The sequence below is a fragment of the Cuculus canorus genome, chromosome 21 (assembly GCF_017976375.1).
Source record: "Cuculus canorus isolate bCucCan1 chromosome 21, bCucCan1.pri, whole genome shotgun sequence".
NCBI lineage: Eukaryota > Metazoa > Chordata > Aves > Cuculiformes > Cuculidae > Cuculus > Cuculus canorus.
In genome coordinates, this window is record NC_071421.1 from 1,944,210 (window position 1) to 1,968,302 (window position 24,093).

The window sequence follows — 24,093 nt, forward strand, 5'->3', positions numbered from 1 at the left end:
GTATCTGTTAGCTGAATATATGCTTGGTAACTGGGGGATAAATCTCTGTGTGTAAGCAAGATTGCAAAGCAAAGCTTGTTGGGTTTATGTTAGGGCTGGAAGTCTGAGTTCTGCAAATAATCAAGTCTGAGGTAATCGTAGGAAATATCAGTAGCAGATATTCAAGTGCAAAGGCAGCAATGGCATTTTGCGTGCATCGCCTTCTCAGGGATGAGGCTGAGTTGTATTTCAGAAGGGGATGTGGTTCATTTTCTAGACTTCGCTCACCAATAAATCACAACCTTAACAATTCTTCAGCAATCCTATTTTTTTTACTGGAAAACAATGGAATTGGAGCAGCCAGCAAAGTACACAGGAAGATGTTTTGTGTAATCAAGCATAAGAAATACGAGTATTTTCTCACGTTGTATTTTGTATTGTAGTCAAACCTGAGTCTGCAATTGTTTTCAGCCATAATTCTTAGCCCAGCTCTCTCTACTCGAGTTACCAGTAGGATTCCTAACTCAGGTTACACAAACAAGTGCAGGCTGTTGTTTAGGTATGCGTGTGCAATGCAGACCCATTGAAGGCAGCTTTAATAATCCAGCCTTCCATCTGTGCCTGCTTACATTGTAAGCCTGAACTAATATAGCAGCTGAGTGACAACTGCTGGGCGTCTGATTACCAGACAGTAAAGGAGATGCAGGTCTATTTACTGTAGTGACCTCTTGAACGTGTGTTATTTACCCCATTTTAAGCTGCTAGACTAAGAAATTTTGGTGTGTAATGTTTTGAATCAAATCTGACTCATGATGATGTGTTTGTCTCCTAAATCTCTTTTAAATGCTTGTTAAGTAGTAATGAATCTAGGAATACTAATTTGGTTTTTAATTTATTGTATTAGTTATTATAATAATTGTACCAGCAAGATTTACGGGATAAACGACCTAACAAGATATTACATTGATAACAAGACATTTCACTTTGCACGCTCACCAGTGCTGGTGTTGCTCTCAGGACAACATTCTGCCATTAAAGGCTGCGTACACACATCTTCGAGAGCACAGCTGAGAAAACCTTCTCCCTGCAGTGCAATGCTGAATCTTAGGTGCACATACACATTTTAGTTTGCGTTCAGTAGCTTTGGTCTGAAATCTTGCCTGCTGTGGCTTTCCAAATCCCAGGCTGACCTGAGGTAGGTTTGCAGGTCGGCAAAACAGGCAGGAAGTGTTTAGCCTATCCCAGACCTTGCGCTCTGGGTTACAAACACAGCTGGCTTTGTGCAGAACTGTGCCGTGGCAAGGAAGGATAGGATTCACAGTGGAAATTCTTCGTCAAGACAGTTCCTGAAATAGGTTTCTGTGATCCTGATCCCTCTCTTACTCGTGTCCTTGTCTTAGTCTGGTTCATGCTTGAGCAATCGGCATCCGCCTGCCATCTGTCAGAGTTTCTTCCCTTTATCCTTTGCTGGAAGTGCTTCAGTAAAAGCTTTGCTGGGGAGGATTAGAGAATCTAGAATTTTTTGAATCATTGAAGCCAGTTTTATCTGTAGATTTTGTAAGATCTTGGTGTTGGCTTTTCTTGAGGCAGCCTGTGTTGTTCTTTATGCGTCCTAGAAGGAGGGCAGGTTTGTACCTGCCGTGAGCTGAGATTCTAGTTTACAGCTGTGCCTTTCTAAAGAGATTAACACAATATTGATGGCGTGCCGCCTTGCAGGTTACCATCCCTTCTGCTTTCCAGTGCTGTGCATTGTCCTTGTTTCTCCAGATGAGAATTCTCTTGCAGTGGAGAAGTCAGTCTTGCAAAATGCATTAGCTCTGCCAGGTACAAAGGGGCTCTGACTCCTGCAGCGTGTCAGATCGCTGCTGAAATTAAAACAGTCTCGGTTTACGCTTCTCCAGGTCAATTCTTTTGGGTCTCAAATCTCTGTCTGTAAAGCATGGATGATGCTATTTTTCTGGCTGTTCAGAGTGTAGCTGTCAGAGATGGGAAAGGCTATGTAAGCGCCTCGACGAAATTTGAGCACAGGCAAAATATCCACAGGGTGCGCTGGAGAGAGGCATTGCTTCCCTCTGTACAGTGCATGATCCCAAGTGTTTTCTGGGTGCTGTAGTAATTTAATATAAATGGAATTTGTAGGGCAGCAGTGGCTGCAGACTTTGGCTCTCATAATTAAAATTGCTATTAAAGGCAATATTACAGTGATTAAATGTATCCCTAGGGTATTTTTGGCACCCACTAATTACTTTGGTTGTTATCCTGCATTGGAGTTGATTAAAACTGAAGATGTTTAGACTTAGGACATCTGGTTCTTGCATCGTTCTTCAGCGTTGCTGATTAGCAGTGTAGTTCAAGACAAGGTCAAAATTATTGTGAGGCCAGGGAAAGAAGGCGGTTGTGGTGGGTTGCCTGCAGCATTTTGGTACAATGGAAGACGGATTTGCTTACCCTTCGTTCTTCTTCAAGGGAGCTCAGCTTTCTGAACTGGTCAGCTTTGCTTTCCTGGTCTCTGGCCACAAATTTCGCTGAGAAATGAGAGGTTAATGTGAGAGCTGTTAAGATAGGAAGTGACTGCGCTTACGTGATTGCACAGAAAGGGGAATTATGCTAGGAATATAATGAAGGGATCTATTTTGCTGGTTAAACATCTTGCTTAAGCTTAGCTGGGTGCTTTATTTTACTATCACTGAGAACGTGTGCATTGAAACTCCTCCCTTCAGAGAGGAGGGTTGGGGGAGAGAAGTGTACTTTTAAGACTTTGTCTCAGGTCTCAAGTAAGATGTCTTTGGTAAATTGTTAGTAAAGCGTTCAGCAAAATGCAGTGAAAATAGCATGTCGTAGCTAGTCTGTTTCAGATGTTTCCATGCTGTTTCTTGAAGCCAGTTTATAGTGCAATAAAATAAATACTTATCAGGGTTTTTTTTTTCAGCTGAGCCTTTACCAAGCCCTCTTTCGTGATCTTCGCTTTGATAACAACTACCAGCCTTGATCGTGTTGAAAACAGTCAAAATCTCAGCCATTCTAAACAGTCCTTGTCTTCCTCGTGTTGAGCTGCAATCGGGATAATGAACATTCAGTGATTATAAAAACATGTGTAAATAATCTCTCCCTCTTTTTAAACACATTAGATTGCAAAGCACCGATGGGAGATCTGTTAACGAGTTAGGAAAGGTAAAAGAATTAGGCTTTTGATGGATAGGTAAACAGTAAGTTCAATCATAAGCTTTTTATCCTTCAGAGTCTCCACCTTCTCTCTGTACGTATTAGATGGAAAATAAACACAGCATTCTGAGGTCAGCCCTCCCCTCCGTATGGCTTCCCCTCCCCTTCCCCAGGGCAACAGCTGCTGAACTTGGGTTTGCACTGTCTGCTCTGGGAGCTGCCAAGAGCCTGTCAGGAGGAGGTGTGTGGTCACGGGCATGGGTTGTGGCACCTCCGCAGTCACCTAGAAAACTGGATTGTACCCTGGGCGAGCAACACGAACGGGTCCATAAGGATTTGGTGGCTCGGTGTCTGATGAGAAAGCTTTCGGCTAGGGAACACAGAGTAGGAACAACACGCACAAACTCAGCAAACTCAGCAGAGGCTGCTGTAACATTATGGGAATTGGAAGCTGCTTTAACAGGACAGCAGACCCGCTGTTCACTATCACGTAGGTACTTTTCTCTTTTTTCTTAAGATGGACTGGGGCATGTGCCCACAGTGTGGATCGCAGGGCAGGTAGAAAGGTCTGTGGTAGCCTGGAAACGGTGTAGCCACAACCCTTCTGGTCTAATCTGCTCTGCCTTTTAGCAAGGGAAGCAGGCTGTGCATTCTGCAGCTTAAGGTTTGAAATGTGCTGAACTCCATGTGACTTTGAGCTAAGGGACTGCCCGAGCCATTAACGCTTTTGTGCAGTGTTTTCTCTTGTAATGCCCATAAGCATCACCTTAAGCTTGGATATGAGGGCAGCTGAAAGTCCATTTTGCTCCCTCTCTGAAATCAGAGTTGGCCCTTGGTGAGCTGCCTTGCCCTGATATAATTTATGGTTTGTGTATCTTGTCAAGCATGTGGAGAATTTTTTCCTCTTTGGAGCTGAGCTACTAGGTTTTATTTTTGCCGATGCAGCCCCCTCAAGGCCCTTGAAGTTACGAGGGAAGGACCATCTCTTTTCCTTCATGGCCAAATGTGCTGTGTGTGAATGAGTGAATGCTATCATTCTGAATCTTTCTGTTTATGTGTGTTCGGTTTCCCGAGACAGCAAGGTGACATTCTGGTGTCTCCAACAGGAGAGAGACCCCACCACAAGCTGGCTGCTTGTGTGCAGATGTGTGTTCACCCCCACAGAATGACACTGAAGCATGCCTGCTTGTTTTGTGCCCATAACAGCCTCTATTCCCCGTCCCACAGTTGTGAGAAGCACAGAATTCGGTTTAGAGCTCACCATGGATCTCACAGTTTTTGATAAGACCTAGGTTTCGAACTTTTTTTTAGCGCAGTGAATTATCCACCAGTTGTCTTTTTGCCCTCAGTGGAACAGTGCTTAAGTGTTCTGACCTTCCTGGGGAGACCAGCTTTTAGGATTAAAGACCCTATTCGGTTCTTTTATTCTTCTCTCTTACTTTTTACATGCTCTCCAGAACTCAAGCTGTGTTTTTTCTCTATCTAATGTGGTACACTCGGTCCTCATATGACAGACTTCATTTGGAACAGAGTTATAAAGTGTGAATAGTAACAATAAATTAATTACTTTTCTCCAATTTTGTTTTTCCAGAGTCTTAGTGAGTCCTCGACAGAATTTAACTCGCATCACCTTAAAAGGGACTTTCCAGGGGGCTAAAGTGGTCCGTGGCCCCGACTGGGAGTGGGGTAACCAGGACGGTAAGCTGCTTTGGAGATGTCCTCTAAAACATCCTTCTATATTTTATTTTGTTGCCAGATTGCTGTGCTGTGCAGTAGCTTCTAGGGGAGCTGTTCAGATGATGCAGGTTGCTGTTCTTCAGACTATTAAATACCATTTCTTCTGGCGTATTCGTTTAAAAACATACCTGTGACACAAATGGGATGCATTCACTCGGGGTGTGGGAGGGAGGTTTTGCTGCTCCTGTTCCATAGATGTGAAAAGGCACGGGGGCCATCCTAGAAGATGTTGTCTAGGGCTATAAATGTACATCAGGTTATAAAAGAATAAAGACCCATCTTTTCCTGAAAAAGCTTCCATTCGCAGTGGGAGTAAGGTTTGTCTGGCTCTGCGTGCAGTACTCCTTTTTCCTTTGGAGTTGTCTGGAATATTCTTATTTGGACACTTTTAAGAGAAGTGATCAATAAAGGAGCGTTTCATGTGGGGCGTTAGTGAAGAACTGTTTGCTGGAGTTGCTGGAGAATGGCTTCTGCTTTCTGTAGGAATTGTAACTTCAGGCTGAAAACACAAAAGGACAAAGATGTATTTTCTAGAGTGGGTGTAATAACCGTGTCTAATTCACTGATAGCAGTTTCTGTGTAGTACTGCAGGGTTAAGGGAACTTCACTGCCCCTTTCTATTCCAGAGCCTTGTACACACTGCGATGTTTGCAGCTTCTTTTATCCTTTAAAAATCAGTTTCTAAGTCCAAAGGTTTCTAGTGTTGACTCCGTTTGTTGCAGCTCTGGTTCAGGAGAGGACACGGATACTTGCAGGGTCTGAGAGCAAAAGAAGCTTACGCTCAGTGCAGCTTAGCCATCCTTTTAGGATCAGATGAACATTTACATGTCTGAGACTTGCGTTGCTTGCAATGCTTGTGACCTGAAAGCAGTTGTGTGTGTTAGACAAGGGGGAAGAAACAGAGGGCCAGCCACTTGGCTGCTCTCTGCCTTGTCTTTGATGGAGCTGCCTGATCCGTAGCCGTTTGCTCTTCTGAACTCGGCTTTCTGGTAGCACTAACACATCAGCGCTATTTCCATTTAAGGAGGTAACTTGTAAGCAGTAGTAATAAATAACCTCGCAAACATTATGATAGGGTCTTGGTAAGTTTATGTATTCATCGTGTGGCCTTGTGTGTCTGGTAAGGGCAGGAGCAGCTAGCTGAGAAATCGGATTGCAGTCTTGCTGTTATTTGCTTATGTATTTTTAGGGTTCCTGCTGCCTCAAGCCCTTTGCAGAAATTAGCATTGACTGCAAAATTTTCCAGTTGACCAAACTTTCGGGAGAGGTTAAAGACCTCGAGTCTTTAACGCTGCTGTGTTTTTATCTTGCCACAGTGTGGTGCCGTGACACTGCATCTCTGAGCTGGGCAGCCTTGCTGTGCACCACCAGCAGTGACTGCTTCTGCGTGGAATTAATCTTCTGTGTTTGTATTCCAAAGTAAATGGTTGGGTGAGCTTAATATAGAGATTCTCACCTAGTTGGTCAAACCAAGTTATCTTTAATTTCCCTAATTAAACAGGTTACTGAGATCTCTTGGCCCTTCTGCAGATCAAGTGAATCATGCCAGCTCTAAGGAAGTTGTACGAGCTGCTGAATGGTTGCGTCTCTGTGATTTCCTTCTTTCTTGTGTATGAAGAGCACTTGACTGGAGGGTGCTGCTGCAGGCAGTGTGCTCTCGGTGAAGCCAAGCTGTGTGCTTCAGTCCAACGTGTAAAGGTGGCCCCACAGAAATCCTTCCTGGCAGCAACCTCTATGCCAAAATTTCATCTGTCCCAGTTACTGACATCTGTGCCTGCTGCTTTGTGGTAAAGAGTTCTAGGACTGACAAGTTTTTTCCTTGTTTTTTACTCTGTTAAGATAAAAATGTCGTTAAATTTTTATATCTCAGTAAACATCCCTGTGTCAGCTGAGCTTCTGTGTATTGGTCTCACTGAAAATGCAAGCTGGACACTTTTTTCCCTTTTCTTTCGTCAGGTGGTGAGGGTAAAACTGGACGTGTGGTTGATATACGTGGCTGGGATGTAGAGACAGGACGCAGTGTGGCCAGCGTCATGTGGTCTGATGGTACCACGAACGTCTACAGAGTGGGACACAAGGGAAAAGTGGACCTGAAATGTACTGTGGAGGCGTCTGGTGGCTTTTACTACAAAGAGCATCTCCCAAAATTAGGTATGTAGAGACATCTTCTCAGGAAGTCTAAGGGGAGAGCATTCCACAAAGCTGCCTATAGAAGAGAACTTATTTTGAGTGCTGTGTGGGTGTGTCTGATGAAAAACAGTTGTGGGGGCCTGAATTGCTAAGAACAGCTGCTGATGTCTGACATGACATGAGAGGTGATTTTCAAAAGCGCCCTCCCCCCCCCGGAGAGGGATAAGATTGTGTCTTTTTAGAACTGCCTCGTGTTGAACCCATATTGGTATCCAGTTAGGGCTAAATTCTCTCAATCTCAATTCAATATATGGGTGGTGTCATTCTTCTCTTTAGGAAAACCAGCTGAACTACAGAGGAAGGAAAGCACGGACAGGCACCCATTCCAGCACGGGGACAAAGTGAAATGCCTACTGGACATCGACATCTTGCGGGAGATGCAGGAGGGCCATGGTGGCTGGAATCCGAAAATGGCTGAGGTATGCTTCTGCTTCTCCTGTTCTCTCAGTAATGTATCGGTCGTTGTCTCAGACTACACATGTAGGCGCTGGCTGGGAAGTTACCAGAACATCGTACCTTCTATATTTATATTGTGTTGAGTGAATCACAAATTCTTCAGTGATAAAACACTGGAGTCAGATTTATTTTGAGGCTCAGATCAATCTGTGTTGTTTGAGAATTGCTTTGTGGAGCCTTGCATAATTTATAAGAGTCTGCGATGGGTCAAAAGAGTTGTTCAAAAGTCTTGGAAGCAAGTGCAAAGACCTAATGGCTAGTTTGTTTGTTTTTAAATGAGCCGTGGCTTTTTTCCTTGGAGTTGTGGATCCATTCCCTGTTTGGCTTCTTTTGTGCGCAATGCATTACTGCTAATGAAAGTTATGTGTTTTGTCAACAGTGGGCTCTATCCGTGGCCAGGGCTAAAATTTCTCGGCCCGTATGATGTTCTTGGAGTTTAGCCTGTTTTCTTTAGTTTGGAGAGCTATCAGCCTGTTGTCACCTATTGTCTGATGAACCTCAGAGAGCAGAGGAAGTAAAGATAGAAATGGCATCTGTTACTGTAGCGTAGCATCTTGGGGAGCATCGTGGAGTTAAGGCTCCAGGGCCTTGTGAACGTCTGCTGTGAGCTTACATTCACACAAAATGATGGCAGTCAAACGGATGCATTTGTTGTTTAGATTAAAAAGTGTGTGCTTTTTTTGTTTCTCCTTAAGTCAAATTTTTTAGCTTTGAATAGTCTACAGGTATTGCCCAAAATAGATTAAATTACTTCCCCACACTGAAGAAGGTGGTACTGCTGCTGTGCAGATTTACTGCAAGGCAATATCACATTTTGACACTCGCCATTCCAGCAGTCAGCCCTATCTGAGCTTGCGTTACTGACATGTATAAAAGTGGCTTTTTGGAAAGGGAGGGAAGTGTGTAACCACAAGTGAGCCAAATGCCTGCTGCGCTTGGGTCAGTCAACTGAATAACCTGAGGTCTGAATCGGACACAGCTGCCCAAAGCCTTGGTGGGTGAGTGCTGTAAAATTATAAAGATACATTCTACCCTTATCCTAGCGCAGCCTGCCCTGAAGGGGAGCGGGCTTTTTGACATCAGACTTTAGTTAAGGCAAATGATGTCATGTTGGTTTCAACATCAGGTTTGATTGTGGCCATGTAGCTAACATAGTCTGCTACGTTGTTAAACCTCTGCGCCTCTGCATTCCTGTTGCTGGTAAATGCAAGTGTAGAGAAGGACATTAAACAGAAACAGTAACTTCCTGGAGTCTCAGAAATTGGTACTTTTTGTCTCCCTCAAAACTATCAGCTGCCTGAATGAACAGGTATAGAAAACCACCCTACACAACTGTACTGTGTTTTCTGTAGCAGCTTCAAAGCAGCTGCTGGTGTTAAACAGCAGAACGCAGTTGTAATCTCTGCCCACCTTTGTCATTTGGAAGGAAGATGGTGATTTGTGCTGCATTTCCAAGGATTTTACAGTTGGTATTCCTATCACCCTCCTCTCCCAGTGTGCTGTTGCTTTAAGGGAGCTTTAAACAGCCTTTTCCTCCTTTCACAGAAAAGCCATGACTGCGTCTCGCTGAAAGCAGGTTTGGGAGCGCTGTTAGTCTGTGAATTGGAAATGCTGTGTAATTGAGCCATCTATGCCTTGGATGCCTGCTTTCCCTGCTATTAAGCAATGTGATTTATTTAGGGGGTTTCCCCTACTTTTTTTTTTCCCCCTATCAAAAGTTCATTGGCCAGACAGGGACTGTGCACAGAATCACGGACAGAGGGGACGTGAGGGTCCAGTTCAACAGCGAAACCCGCTGGACTTTCCATCCTGGAGCTCTGACTAAGGTAGGTGCTGATAGGTGAGCTTGGCCAGAACTAGAAATGCTGCAGGAAAAGCTGTCAATTTAGCTGCTCAATGTGTTTCAAGCAAGTGCTGAAGAAATACACTGCTGTTCTAAAAGCTGTAGTTGTAGACAGTTTCCTGCAAGCCATCAGAGCTAAGACAAATGGTTGCAGGCAGTGGGAGTTGGGCTACTAGGCTGTCTAGTTTTATGAACCTTTGCATTTCAAGTGTTTTAAGTTCCTAAGGTAAATTCCATTTCTTAATTTCAGCTTCTTTTGATAAGAGTGGTAACAGCAGAGCTACAGTAGCTCATCCTTCTGCGTCTACCTTTCATCTGTGATCAACCTTCTTCCACGTCATTTCCATTTGGTTTTGTTTTCTTCCTTGTTCTTGTGTCTTCATGTTAATTCTCCTTTTACATCTTTCTTTGTCTCGCTTCTCTCTGATTCTTCGGGATGACCCGAGTCTTTAATCCACCTTTTCTAATTTTGTGTCTGCATTTCTAAAGCTTCTAGCTCTGGCCTTCCCCAGAGGTTTGTGAACTTGAAATGTGGGTGATTAGAAGCAGGGCTAATAGACAAGAAGCTGCTGAAAGGCCTGCAGAATTCTTAAAGAGCTGAACAAGGTCACAATGCTAAAATCTCCAATACCAATGGAAAAAAACAGTGTCAAACTGTTTTGTGCAGAATTAGTCTGCTTTGAAAACTGTCTTGACAGTGATCTTTTCTTAGCTTAGTGAGCAGAGGGAGCATCTGGCAGATTACCAGGAGAGATGAACTCTGTTTTCCCTTCCCTGTTTTAAATAACAAACAGATTTAACTTCTTATTAAAGTGAATTAAAATCTGCAGTGCCCAGTTGGGTATAGTGAGGAGGTAGACCAAGGGATGTATGTACCATATGCACTTTATAGTGGTCTTAATTATAAATGGATTGAAGAAAGAAAAGAAAAGAAAAACATTCTGTCCCGAATTATTTCCCTACTTCAGTGTGCACTTGGCTTAAAACAGAAACGCCCCAGCCCTTGGACTACATTTATTTTGCAGCACAGTGATTACAGATTTCTTGGTCATCGTACTTAAGTTTTGTAATGCCTTGGTTTTGAGTCAATGGGCTTCTCGTTTGGTTGGGGTTTCTGAGGGTGGAGGGGTGGGATGGGGGGCTAACCGCTATTTTTCTTTTTCTGGCTTCGTCCCCCAAAAGCTTATGACTTTCTTTTTCTTGTAGCTCAACACCTTTTGGGTTGGTGATGTTGTCCGGGTGATAGATGATATGGAAACAGTGAAGCGATTCCAAGCTGGTCATGGGGAGTGGACAGATGAAATGGCACCTGTGAGTGCGCGCCAGATCCAGGACAGTCCAGTAACTTCCTGAGGTTTCCCAGGCAATCAGTAATAGTGACTGGGCTTGCATTGCCCTCCAGTGGTCCTGCTGGTCAGTGAGTGCCACAGACCTTTCCGGGACTGCTGAGGCCTTGCAGAATAAACGTTGCTCAGTGCTATTGGCTATCGGTGATACAATCCTATTACAGCACCCAAAGATGGGGAAAATCTGATGAAGGATTTGGCTACCAGTAAGTCAGAAAAGAGGTTTCACTAACCAATGTAAACAGGTCCTCTTAAACCTTCCTTAATTCTCTGGAAGGAGGCAGGAAAGTGTCCAAGTGGAAGAATGGTCTGATCAGACCTGTATGGCTAAAAAGCAGAATACAGGTGTCCTCCAGGAGCAATTAAGTGCACAGAGAAGACCTTTCCTGGTCCCAGTTTTATCAGTTCTCTCAGGGTTCCTTAGACCATGTCTGGTTGTTCCACCACCTTCCACTCCAGACGTTTGTAATCTGTCTGGGAAATCCTTCTGATATAAAACCAATAATAGAGAAACTGCACAGAACCCTCTGGTGTCCTTGAAGCGGGAGCTGTCTGCGAATGTGTCACTGTTCGGTGCTTCTTTTCACACAGCAGGAGTGCCGCCTGCGAAACTGCTCTTAGAAGCATTGCATTGGTTCTGAGATGCAAAGCATCCTGTGTCTTACCTTTCAATAATCGTTTCTCTCTTTCCGTTGCAGACCCTAGGGCACATCGGCAAAGTGATCAAGGTCTACGGGGATGGAGATTTGCGAGTGTCGGTTGGAGGGCAGTCCTGGACGTTCAACCCAGCTTGCCTGACAGCCTATCAGAGAGATGAGGAAGCAAACCTCATGACAACGGAGAATGCAAAGGAACCAAAAAGTGAGATAGCGAGAACTGAGAAGTCGGATCTGTCTGGGGTTGGGAAATGGTTGCTGTGGTGTAACAACAGCAATGCTTTTTAGACAGTCTAAAACTCCAACTGCCTCTTCTTCCCCTGACAAAGCTCCAAAACCAGCTGTGCCTTACTTGGGAAGCAAAGCTGATTTTAACAGGCAGATACCCAGTTTAGAACTTGGGAATGCTAACCGTAGCACTGCCCTGGGTTCAGTATTTGCTTCTGCCTTGATCTGTCTCGATATCCTGTTCTGTCCTGCTGTGTTTCCTGTAGGAATGCTTGAATGCTTGTGAAATAGGTTGGATGGGGCTTTGAGTAATCTGATCCCGTGGGAGGTGTCCCTGCCCATGGCAGGGCGGTTGGAACTGGATGGGCTTTGAGGTCCCTTCCAACCCAAACCATTCCCTGATTCTGTATTCCCAGATCCTTGTGTGGAAGTGTTGTCATATCAATGATTATTTTGCCCAGTCCACCGTGAAATTGGATTTGGGATCCCATGATGTGGAGAGGGGGTTTTATCTGTTTTGCACATCTGCTCATAAATTTTTTTTATAGGCTTCCCATCCTCATTTCCTTTAGATGTCAGGATCATGCGGGAGAGAGGGCAGACCTGCCAGGTTTTTTGTTTTCCTCAGTAGATGGGTGTTAAACTGTTGGCTGAAGTTAGATTTCAGGGAGAAATTGCATACAAGCCCAAGCTTTTTAACTTTGCTCTGTCTGGACAGCTCTATCCTCTCTAACACTTGAAAGCCCAGGCCCATCTGAAAGAACCTGTGTTTCTTCCCTACAGCATCCAAATCCATGCATTCCTCTTCAGATTATTTGCCTGTTAGTAGTGATTTTTCTGCTTTGGTCTTCCATAGTGTGGTCTTGTTTCTTTTGGGTTCTCAAAACGTCAGACCGGTGAAGCAGAAGTTCCGTGTAAGGCACAAATTTGTAAAGTTCTTTGCGTGAGCTGAGTGTTAGAGCTACAGCAGGCCTGAACTGTGGTTTTACAGCTGTACTGTGCCAACTGTATGCACATATCCACGCATTTCTTGGCCCTCTTAACCTGTGGCTGTTTCTCATTCCTACCAGGTACTTTGGTTACTGTATTGGAGAAACTGCTGTCCCAGAAGACAGAGTCGGAGCACGCAGGCTGCCTGGTCATTTGTGCAGCGCTCAACAACGCAGCTAAAGTTCGGGAGATCCTTCAAAAGTACCCAGATAAGGCATGTTGTGAAGGCATCCTGAATGGTTACTTTTGGCTGCTCTTTAAAATACTGTCATAAAAGTTTTGTAATCAAGAAGAGGATGGCAGATAAATAATAGATATTTTTTTTTCAGACGTAGTATTAGCTCTTAACAGCTGGAAGATTATTTTGCTGCAATTTAGGGTTAAATTTGTATGTAAAATGTGCGTATTTTATGGATGTATTTTGCAGCATTAAGTCTGAACTACAGTTAAATCCTTTCAGCACATTTTCAAAGCTGGCTTTTCCCAGATTTCCCATATGGACACCACACCTGTAGAATTAGGGGCAGAGGTATTTATCTGTAGGAAGACAGTAGATGAAGTCTGCGTATCTACCCTCTGTTTAAAAAGAAGGTCACGGGTTGTGTCTGGCTGAATCTGTCTGTCCTTAGATGACCTTGCAAAATGGTTTTGTTGGAGTCAGGAAAGAGAAAAGCTGCCCAGATCCTGATACTGTGCATGTCTGTGCTGTGTCTTATCTCATGTCTGACTGGAGCAAGGAACTGGGCTTGACTTGTCGCTGAACGTTCTGTGTGCTTGCAGAGTTCCAAACTGTTAAGAACACATCTACCCGGATCCCTGCTCTTTCCAGCTGTTTGAAGGTTCAGGCTCCTTCAGTGATGGGTTACAGGGTTTATGAGCAGGTTAAGAAAGGAGAACGAGAGAAAGTATTTCAGCAGTGGCCTTGGAAACCGTTGATAACAAAAGATAAGTTTTGTTGAAGCTGTGTCTGCATGGCTGGCAGGAGCAGCTGGATGCACGGACCAGGAAAACTAGGATCAGTTCTGAAGGAACCCCTGTGAAGCTGATTTAGTGGATATTTGTCTGGTATTTGTTATAGTTCTTTATTTACAAAGTTAAGGGGGCCTCTGGAGGTGAGAGGAATAGACAGACACTGGCAGTTGTCAAATTTATCCCAGATAAAGTGCCAAGAGTCAAGAATGCATTACGTTCTTAGTTATTTTTATTAATTTCTCTTTTACGTTCTATTTCTATTATAATATTTATATTAATAAATTAGTTATTTCTGTTGGAGTGTTCTGCACAGCAAGGGGAGGCTGGATTTGAGGCTCACTTAGTAGTGCAAGTTGAAATTTCTTGCCAAGGCCTTTCTAGCTTATCAGCATTCTTCCTTGTATAAATGGAAGAATAACACAGAGGTCTCTAACACCTCCTTGGCTAAATGACCTGTCTTTCATCTGAGTGAAGGGGGGAGTCTTGCCTCTCCTGCTCTCCTGGCTGCTGCACAGAACCAGCTGCAGGGATAAAAACTTTTGTTCTCCTTGCCAGTCTGCTGAGGTTTTATGAACTTCTTCATCTCTTCTCCTCAGCCTCCCATCGATTTCAGTGGCTTCTTTTCCTTTTTGTCTGTGCCTTTCCTACACCCTCGCTTTGTTCTGCAGTCCCTTTTAATTGTCAAAACATCTCAACACCGTGATATGCCCTCGAGCCGTTGTACCCAGTGAAATACCTGGAGTAACAGAACAATGGGAACTTGGCATCTTGGAAGCCTTATGAAAAACTGATTTAATCTCCTCACACGTTTTCCTATTGGGAAAGAAATTGTTGGCAGAGATGTCAAGAAGTATTCTGCTTGCAGTTCATAGAGGGATTTGGCATCAGAGCTGTAATTAGAGACCTGGCTTCCAGCTCTGTTCGCTCTCTTCTCCCTTCTTGAATAAATGTACTGTCCTCTTGCCCTTCGGAAATATTCTGGGACAAGGTCAGCCTTGTAGTTGACGCACATAAAGTGTAGCCAACGGGGCACAGATTCTGATTGGCATTTCTGAGCCCGGAGCTGTTCTGCAGCCCAGCGACTTCCCCTTGCTGGGCCCTCTCTGGAGTGAAGCGAAGGCCTGAACGTGAGGCAAGTCTTTCCTAATCAAGCTGTCTGCTGTGTCTTTGCCCTTCCTGTAGGTCGACGCAAAGAACCAGGGCAGAACTGCCCTGCAGATCGCCTCTTATCAGGGGCACTTGGATGTTGTGAAGACTTTGCTGCAGGCACATGCCAGTGTCAACCTGAGGGATGAAGAGGGGGATACAGCACTGCACTACGCAGCTTTTGGGTAGGATATCTATCCAACTTCTAATACAAGACCTAAAGGGCTTCAGAACGACGTATCTAGGTATAAATGGGTGGTGAAGGATGTGTGGCTGTGGCTTTTCTCTGTTCTTACCTTGCTAGAAATCAGCCTTTGAGCTTCAAGGCCATGGGTGTGTTTCTTAGCACACTAATTTAACCTCCACAGCTGGGTCCATTTTCATGCTAGAAATATTTTGAGGGGAATTAGAATAAGTGATAAGAAGGTTTTGCTGATGAGTTTTTTTTTTTTCAGGGGAATTGAGGGAAGTTTGATTGGTTGGGATTAGTTTGGTTGGTTGGTTTCTGTAAGTGCATATGATTTCCAGAGCAAGACGAAAGGTTGAATTGTGTTGTCAGTTACCAGGGAAGTATTCATCATTTAGAGTGGGACGTTTCTGTTGACATAAAGCAAAGAGAGAGCAGATGCTAGAGTACGATTTTTTGGTTTTGTTCCTCTTTGTTTTTTAAATACCAAGAGGAGGTGGGATGAGGTCAAGAGGATACAAAACCCGAGAAGTTCTGTTGCCTTGCAAGGAGAAAGAATTTACCATCTGCACAAGACTGAATTTAATCTGTCTTACTCCTTGCTTTTAAATCAGGAACCAAGCTGAGGTTGCCCGTGTGCTTATTGCTAAAGGAGCCAGTGCAAACCTGCTAAATAATGCAAAGTGCACAGCGTTGTACGTTGCCGTCAGCCAAGGATTCACAGAAGTGGTGCGGGCCCTCTGCGAGCTCAACTGTGATGTCAACCTCCCAGTAAGTTTGGAGTTTCTGGGATTTGGGTGACTTTTGTGGGTTTTTTTTTGAGGTGAGTAGGTGCTTCTTTGGTTTACACCATTTGTTGCTTTGTAGAATTTGAAGGTCATTCTCTTAAATTGCGCTACTGTGCTGTCACAGAGGGAGTACTCTCTAACTTCGATGGTCTGGAACGTCAGTTTTGGGTCTGCCCCATCATCATCTCGGCTCTATCCAGTAGCACGCTCTCTGCTGCGCTGGACTCGCTCTCCAGTGAGAGCTGGCCTGGCGGGTGGTGTAAAAACATTCCTGTTTCCAGCAATAAGGAGTGCTGAGATTTTTTTTAAAGTGCTGGCATTTAGGAACTTGAAGGGCAGCGACAGTGGAAGGGACCCAGCCCATTTTTCGGGTGTGCTTGTGTGATGGTGGGCCTGGCCTTTGCTGGGGCAGTCTGTCAAAGCCGGTTAGGAGTGTTAGCGCCTGTCGGCTCAGCAGCTGGTTTCAGGCGCTGGGGAAATGGTTTCACAAAGGCCGTGGAACCGCTCTGGATGCCAGTGATGTCTGGCTGCTTCGCCTGGAGTTCATGGGGACCTGGTAACACTATATATCTTCTTGTCTTGAACTGTCCCTCAGGGTGAGCCGTTTCATGCGACGCTTTGAGGTAGGTAACCTGTATTCTGTTTCGGTGTCCTTGATAGGATTCCCAGGGAGACACTCCCCTGCATTATGCTATCACTGAAGATTACAAAGTCGTTATCGAGATTCTCACTGAAGTACCCAACATAGACTTCACTGTCCAGAATTGCCAAGGCTTCAACCTGCTCCACTTTTCTGCTCTAAAAGGCAACAAATTGTAAGTGACTTTACTGCTTTTAAAGATGATAACTCGTGCTTGCTGTCTTACTAGCAGATGTAGTTCTAGACAGCTTAGCAAGGAAGTGGTTGGTTATGCATTTCTTGGGTTTAGATGTGGCCAGGTCTAGCTGTTGCACTCCTTCCCACCTTCATGCATTTGCAGGAAACTGCTACCTGCTTTCCCCATCCCATCTTTCTCATACCTCCTTACCTTGACTAAGAAATCTGTCTGCTTCTCGCTAGTCTCCGTAGATGTTTGGGTTGGCACGTGGAGGGACAGGAGGAAGGTCTGCAGTAAAACGCTACTTTGAAAAGACTGTGTCTAGCTGAGGGCTTCTGGAATTCTTCCAGGAATAAATCTGCTCATTATTTTCGTAGCAGTGCGAGTTTACTCTGCTTTAGTAAATGATAACTGTAGGGGTTTGTTGTATTCTTGTAATTCAATACGTGAGATAGAGGGAGTGCTCTGCATCCTGGGTGCCAGCTCATGGTGCTGCCTATTAAAACATGAACATTCATAACTACTGAGCAGGAGAGGCAGCCCTGTCTCTTCTGCGTTGTTTTCTTTCCTGATAAAGTAAATCTCCCATTTCTGTTAACCTCCGGCACTCTAGAGCCATACAAAAGATTCTAGCAAGAGCTCGGCAGCTGGTTGACTCCAAAAAGGAAGATGGCTTCACTGCCCTGCACCTTGCTGCTCTCAATAATCACAAAGAAGTGGCAGAAATTCTCATAAAAGAGGTAAGAAACAAAACAAAACAAAACCAGCAACAACAAAAACTCCCGTCTGTTCTACTCCCAACCCCCTGTGTTTCCTAAACACTGTGGTAGAACCATAGAATGGTTTGGGTTGGAAGGGACCTTTAAGCCCATCCACTTCCCACCCCTTGCCATGGGCAGGGATGCCTCCCACTGGATGAGGTTGCTTATAGACCCGTCCAACCTGGCCTTGAATGTTTCCAGGGATGGGGCTTCCCCAGCCAAAGAGGCTTTAGGTGAGATATTAGGAAGAAATGTTCTCCTGTGAGGGTGCTGAAGGACTGGCATAGGTTGCCCAGAAAAGTCATGGAAGCCCCATCCCTGGAGGTGCTCAAGGTGTTTATGTCAGTGCTCCTTGGTATTGTTTCTTCTTCTTGGTCACTTGTTGCCTGAGTTTTTCCATCTTTACAAAGGGGATCCAAACCACTAGAACAAGACTTTAGTGGATTTAAAAATAAGTGCCATAGGGGAGCATGTCTGTGAGCACAAACTACTTAGTACTGCGATTCCTTTATTTCTAGTCTGGTGTAACCACTGTTTTAGCAGAGCTGGATCTTTAGAGGCTCTGTAACCCTTGCTGTTGCCTTTCCCCCCAGCTGCAGAGGGCAGAATGATTCAGATTCTTTGCTTTGAAGAGGAGAAATCAAAGCACAACAGGCGGCAGGGAATCAATATTGCTTTAGAGGAGCTCATCCATGACTGTTTGCTTGGAGTAATTCCAGGGTTTGGTTATGTCGGGGAAGTGATGAGTTGTCATATAGAAGTCATCACCAGGAAAATGTTATCTGTGTCTCAGTTGGGAACTTGGCTTCCAGTCCTCACTTTCTTGATATTTGAGGTGCGTGGGCCACGTGGCCGAGATACAGAGGGCTGGATCATGTAGCTGTCTTGCAGATCTCTGTCCTGTTGTCCTGATGAAGACAAACTGGAGACTTGGGGCACCACAGCTGCAGCATTCTTCTTCAGCCAAACCTGGCAGCAACTCTCTCTCTTGGATTCTTCTCTTCAAGGGTCGCTGTGATGTCAACCTCAAGAACAACCGTAACCAGACACCGCTGCACCTGGCTGTCATCCAGGGACACGTAGGGATGGTGCAACTGCTGGTCAGCGAAGGCAGTGATGTCAATGCTGAAGATGAAGACGGGGATACAGCCATGCACATCGCCTTGGAACGGCAGCAGCTCATGTCCGTCATGATGGAGAAGCGTGAAGGGGAGATGGGATTGTCCCTCCTTTCCAAGGTGAGCTGAGAGTAGGAGAAATTCCAGCACCAAGGGCAGAAAATGCTTGATGTTAGAATGACAGGAGATAGGGGATCTAAGGAAGCAAAGGAAGGCAGGGAAACTGTGTAAAGCCAGTCCAGTTGAGGATTGTGGAAACAAATCTCCTTGCTTTTGTGGCAAAGCAAGAATACATCCTCTGAGGCCTCTGAGTCCGTATTTGAATTCATAGCTTGAAACTTCATAGTCAGACAACAATTCATACTGTCTCCCCTGATACTTTTATTAGCATTGTATGCTTATTTCTTGACATGGGAAAGGTCATGAATCCATTTGCAAAGCCAAGAGTCTTGGGTTTAATTTGCGCCCCAGAACCACAGCAATTCATTTCTGTCTGATGGCATGGAAAATATGAGGATAGCTAACCACAAACAGCCGGTTATCTGTGGATGTGGAGCAGAATGCAAGAAGTGAGAGGTATCAGGCTGAAGGATAACGGCTATGATGTTATAAAGCTGAACTGGATTTCACTGTGTTAGTCTGTATTCATGGATATATGAGGAACAAAGACACTGAACTAGCCCTTCAAAGTGTTCTGCCATCCATTTAAATGCCAACACGTGCACACACCAGATTTCCAGGGCAAACCAGGAGTGCCGACAGTAGCTGTACGTCTTGGATGGCGTGACAAGAATTCCATTGTAGGGACAATTAAGTACAGTGGAAAATCTGGCATACGTTTTTTTTTATTGTGATTTGAAACCATAGAGTCATAGAATGATTTGGATTGGAAGGGACCATGAGGGTCATCTCGTCCAGCCCACTGCATTGAGCAGGAGGGATCAGAATATATTATATCTAGATGCCATAGACTCCTTCATGTCTAATTTTACTTGCCCTGATCTGCCTGCCCTGGACTTTTAAGGCAGTGGAAAATTTGTGTTGATTTCAGCTTAGCTTAGATAATGTGCACAAAAACTTGGCTTTTTAAATAGCTGCCACTTAGTGCTCCATACACCACCTGTACTGGGGTGGGATCTGCAGTGTCCCTCCTTGTCACTATTGGAAGGCAGGAATGCCTGTTTCTATGATTGGTAATGATTAGCACCAGTTAGGACCAGTCTTATGCAGTCTTGTTCCCAGAATGCTGGATTTTCATCTGCTATTTACAAGCTGAAGGATCTTTTTGTGTTTTAATTGCACTTTCAAGAACAAAGTATAAGGATTAAGACCTTGTTTAGAACTTGGTATGAATCAAAGCCACATAACAGAAACTTTTTCTGTTAACAGAGAGTGTTTTTCAACATCTTTTAGCTGCAGGCTTCTGGATTTCTTGGAAACATAGAGCTGAATGTTGGAACTGCAATTGCATGTTACTTAGCACAAGAAGGAGCAGATATTAATTATGCAAACCATCGGGGAAAGTCTCCTTTGGACCTCATTACAGATGGAAGGATTGTCCAGATGATCAAAGACTTCTCACAGAAATTCAGGTAAACCATGTCCTCTGGAAAGGAGCTATAATGTACTTCCTCGCAAAATCAGAGTGTTACTGCACGCAGCTGCTGTTCCAGCAGGGATGAATCACCTTTGAAATGCTTTGGATGTCGGTCTGAGCACCTCCAGTTTCATCTGGAGCTGGTTGCTGACCCCATGTTTCTGGAGGGGTTCGTTAGGGGTACATACGGCCATTTGAAAGAGTTGGGAAACGCAGATTGGTACTGCTCGGTGCAAACTCAGCCTCTTGACTCGCAGCAGGCCCTGAGGCAGCCTGAGAGGACAGACCACTGAAGCCAAGAGCAACTTCTGTCTTGCAGAGCAGTTCTGGGTTCTCTTGTACTTTCTTTGGATTCTGGACTTACAGATATTTAAAGTCCAAACAGAAAGGAAGCGCAACAAAAGAGCGGGCAGCAGAATCTGCATGGCCTACTCCAGAGGTAGATAAATGCTTATTTTTCAACTGATAAGAGAAATAGCTGAGAAAATGCCAAAGGGAGAGCGGCAGGTCAAAGATGGCTTTATCTCGGCCTCTAAGAAATATTTGTTTGGATTTTTGACCTTGCAAACATGAAAGACAAATTCTGTTTGATCTGAGGGCATAGACCCTGTTCTGGGGAGGAGGAGCCATGTAGGAGCCACCGTAACTGGCCACACTTCTGGTCTGTTGTAAATAACGGGTAAAATATGTCCCTTTAAACATCTTGGATAGGAATTTAGTCTGCAAAGTGTATGTTGGATTAATTTTTTTTTTTTCTTAGAGAATGCCAATTCTTTCAAACTAAAGATTTAAAAAACCTGTGCATGTGGCACTTAGGGACTTGGCAGTGTGAGGTTTACAGCTGGATTTGTCAATCCTAAAGGTCTTTTCCAACCTAAACGGTTCTGTGTTGTACTGGTTTCAGCTTCTCTGTTGAGGTTCGACTGGAGGACTTGGGGGGTGCCTGCAGAGTTAAAGCAGCCGCTGCGGACAGAGTGCCACATACTAATTCATAGGCTTGAGTACACCACAACGTGTCCCAGCACCGCACACAGGAGCTGTCAGGACAGGATTGTTAGCTGTGCCTTCTTAAGCTGCTTGGCTAACCTGACTGAAATTAAGAGTTCTAGAAGAGGGAGAGGATCTAGGGTTTATATACCTTTATAATGAAGCTACTGCCACTTTGGTAGGAGGCTGGTTAGCAGTTTCCTCCAAGAAACTTACTATGAAAAGACCGAAAAGCACCCCTTCTCAGTACTCGTAGTGGTCCAGGGAGTTTTTGGCAGCGCTGAGAATATTTGCTGGGAAATGACTGCCCTTGTCCCTTCTGTTCAGTCATTAATCATCCTTGCAGGTTAGATCCAGTTAGAATCCTGGCTACTAGGGGCTGAGTTGGTCCCACAGGCCAATCAAGGTTCATGAGTTTAAGCTACCTGAGCATCGGCTCCCCTGTCTCCCTGTGGTGTGTTTGCCAGGGATCAGTACAATTCTATGGAGTATGGGACTCAAGTTTTATGATGTGTTCCTCATGGCAGGGAACAACAGGTTTCTTCCGAGAGCTCAACTATCACCTGCAGCCTTCGCCGTGTGCACACCACCCCCAACACAATGACCAACCTTAGCGTCTCCAGTGTGGCTGTCCCCACAGAGTGCCTGGTCTGCTCAGAGCTGGCCTTGCTCATCCACTTCTTCCCATGCCAGCACAGCATTGTGTGTGAAGGTAAGTCCGTTCTGGTTTTTTTTCCCCCCTTTCTTTAACATTTTTTCTTCCCTGTTCCACCAGCTTCCCTAGCCTGACTCTCATAAGTCGAGCTCTGTTTAGACAGGAGCCTATTGTGCTATTTGTGTCCTGAAACAACCCTGGGATGATTTCAGCACCCTCATCTTAGATAAGATGTCCAAAGCTCTCTATGAAAAGCACAGTGTGTTCTGACCACCTACTGGTTAGGACCCCAGGCAGTTTTGCTTGGGCTTATAGATACCCAGGATAATTCAGAAGGAAAGCCAGATGTTTCAGTTCTAGCTGGCAGTGATTTATCCATCAAAATCCTCCTGGGAAGGATTTTCCCTCTTCTCTGGCATTTGTAACTGGTTTGCATTTCAGTTGTTCTAATGACAGCCTGCTCAAACATGTCAGCAAGTTTGTTATCTCGCAAGGTGCTCACAATCTGACCGCAGGGAACTTGCTGAGGACTGTCTGCCACAGCTGCATCTTTTTGCCTCAAAGCAAAGGGCTGTTTTAATTCGCAGTGTAGAGTAAAGATTGTCCTGTTTGCTACTAGCGTAGGAAAGACTAAACCAAGAGGCTTAGGACACAGCTCAAAAAGAAGGTCCTCATTTCTGTGCAGAAACCACTTCTTAATCATCTAGGGAGATCTCAGCTTGTTCAAAGCTGTTGTTCTTGACTCTTAGTAAATGCTCTAGTATCAGTTGGCTTAATCGTAATCTCTTCTTGTATAATTCATGGCAGAATGCTCCAGGAGAATGAAGAAGTGCATCAAATGTCAAGTGACAATAACCAAAAAACTAAAACAAGGTATGTTTGCTGTTCCTGCCTTTGAGCTGTGAGAAGAGCCCTGCACGGCATTAGTTTGAACAATGCCAATGATCTTTGGTAAAACACGCAAAAGGAAAGGAGCTGATTTTTTGTTTGTTTAGGGGATTTGGGGAGGATTTGCAGCAGTGCCTGCTGCATTGACCACCTTTAGAGACGAACAGGTAGGTGCTCTCAGGTGTGATGGGCCACACTCAAGCTGCATAGATAGGATGGGAGATTTGAAGAAGCTTGTCTTGTGTATTGAAAGCAAATATCAGGTTCTCTGTGTATCAGTTCTAGCTATTCTCAGAGGCAGTGATTTAACAGTGAAAAGTTGCGAGAAAGGAGAAAATACGCATTGTGAAAGCCTTGCTTCTCCCTTGGCTGAAATTACAGTGCCTATGCAGGGCTGGCATTAGCCAGCTCTCCAGGAATCACTGAGCTGCACTGCTTTGAAAAAGCTCTTTAGCCTGGTTCCAAGCAGATTGTCTTCTGTTCACGTTCTCCATGTCTGGAATGGGCTATGTTATGCAAGTCGGCAAGCTAGGGCAGGTTTGCAGTTGCTTTGGAATTACTGCAGGTTGCCCCCGAAGCTTTTTCCATAGCGATTGTGAGGGCTGATGTCTCACGTGAAAATGAATTGCATGTCCTGCTGCTCGTGGCTTAGCATTGTGAACGCCTTCGTTGGAGTCAGGCTTTAGTCCTGTGACGATGCCAGGACAAAAGCATAGGGGAACAGCAATCTGTCCGTGGCATTGGATATAAACAGCTGGCAAAGGCATAATCCTCTTTGGAACTCCACAAAGCAAAGGATAGCAAGTTTACCTGACAGCAGGCAGGAACATTTGTTTGCTACAGACTGGCAACAAAATAGTGATGAGATTTCCAAATGAGACATTTGCGTGCAGCTTGCCACTGGAGGAGGAACATCAAGGTCTCTTGAGAATATCAGCAGTGCTTCCCCACCAGTGATGTCTTCAGTGTTTACCTTTAGCAAGCTCCCCATCCCCAGACTTACTTCACCTTTATGAATTTGAAATCACTTCCTGCACCACTGAAGTGCAACTGTTCCCAGATAGATGAGGAAAGGGACATCTATAGTGAAGTGTAAAGCTGCCCAATCAAAGATTGAGGAGCAGAAGACGAACAGTGGCTGTATTAAGCTGAAACCAGGAGTAGTCTATTTACCTAAGTTGGCAATTGTCCTGGATTTGGGATCCTTTCACTTCATAGAGTTGATTAATTACTCTATTTTATGTAGCTTCATCTATGCAAAAGTCAACCTAAGTGATGTCAAATGGTTTCTTCTTGTTTTACCATTTGTGTCCTGAAAGACTTAACCATAAATTTGAATCCCAGGTGTGAACAGGAGATTGAGAGGATGCAGGACCGATAGCACTGCGCGGATTGCCAGGCTGGTGTAGCAGAGCATCATAACCAGCGTTGAGTGTTTTTACTCGAAGGTATCAGCAGTGTATTTCAGAACACCAAGGCAGGACATCTCAGACAACATTTAGAGACCAAATTCAAACAAAACCACCCACACGCACACACACCCCCCCAAACCAGCTGAGCTAAATGGAGGAAAGCAACACTGGCTAGTC

The 24,093-nt window shown here is 44.7% G+C and overlaps 1 protein-coding gene across 1 annotated transcript in view; it reads left to right on the plus strand.

The window, feature by feature from the left end:
• MIB2 (MIB E3 ubiquitin protein ligase 2) overlaps positions 1-24,093 on the plus strand; it is a 40,402-nt gene that overhangs the window by 13,890 nt on the left and 2,419 nt on the right. The window contains exons 4-18 of the mRNA XM_054085645.1: positions 4,733-4,839; positions 6,835-7,029; positions 7,345-7,487; positions 9,243-9,350; positions 10,574-10,678; positions 11,412-11,574; positions 12,668-12,801; positions 14,742-14,890; positions 15,507-15,663; positions 16,341-16,495; positions 17,112-17,238; positions 18,267-18,497; positions 19,791-19,969; positions 21,489-21,673; positions 22,424-22,489. Coding sequence (XP_053941620.1) covers positions 4,733-4,839; positions 6,835-7,029; positions 7,345-7,487; positions 9,243-9,350; positions 10,574-10,678; positions 11,412-11,574; positions 12,668-12,801; positions 14,742-14,890; positions 15,507-15,663; positions 16,341-16,495; positions 17,112-17,238; positions 18,267-18,497; positions 19,791-19,969; positions 21,489-21,673; positions 22,424-22,489 — 2,204 coding nt within the window. The remainder of the gene's footprint in view (positions 1-4,732; positions 4,840-6,834; positions 7,030-7,344; positions 7,488-9,242; positions 9,351-10,573; positions 10,679-11,411; positions 11,575-12,667; positions 12,802-14,741; positions 14,891-15,506; positions 15,664-16,340; positions 16,496-17,111; positions 17,239-18,266; positions 18,498-19,790; positions 19,970-21,488; positions 21,674-22,423; positions 22,490-24,093) is intronic.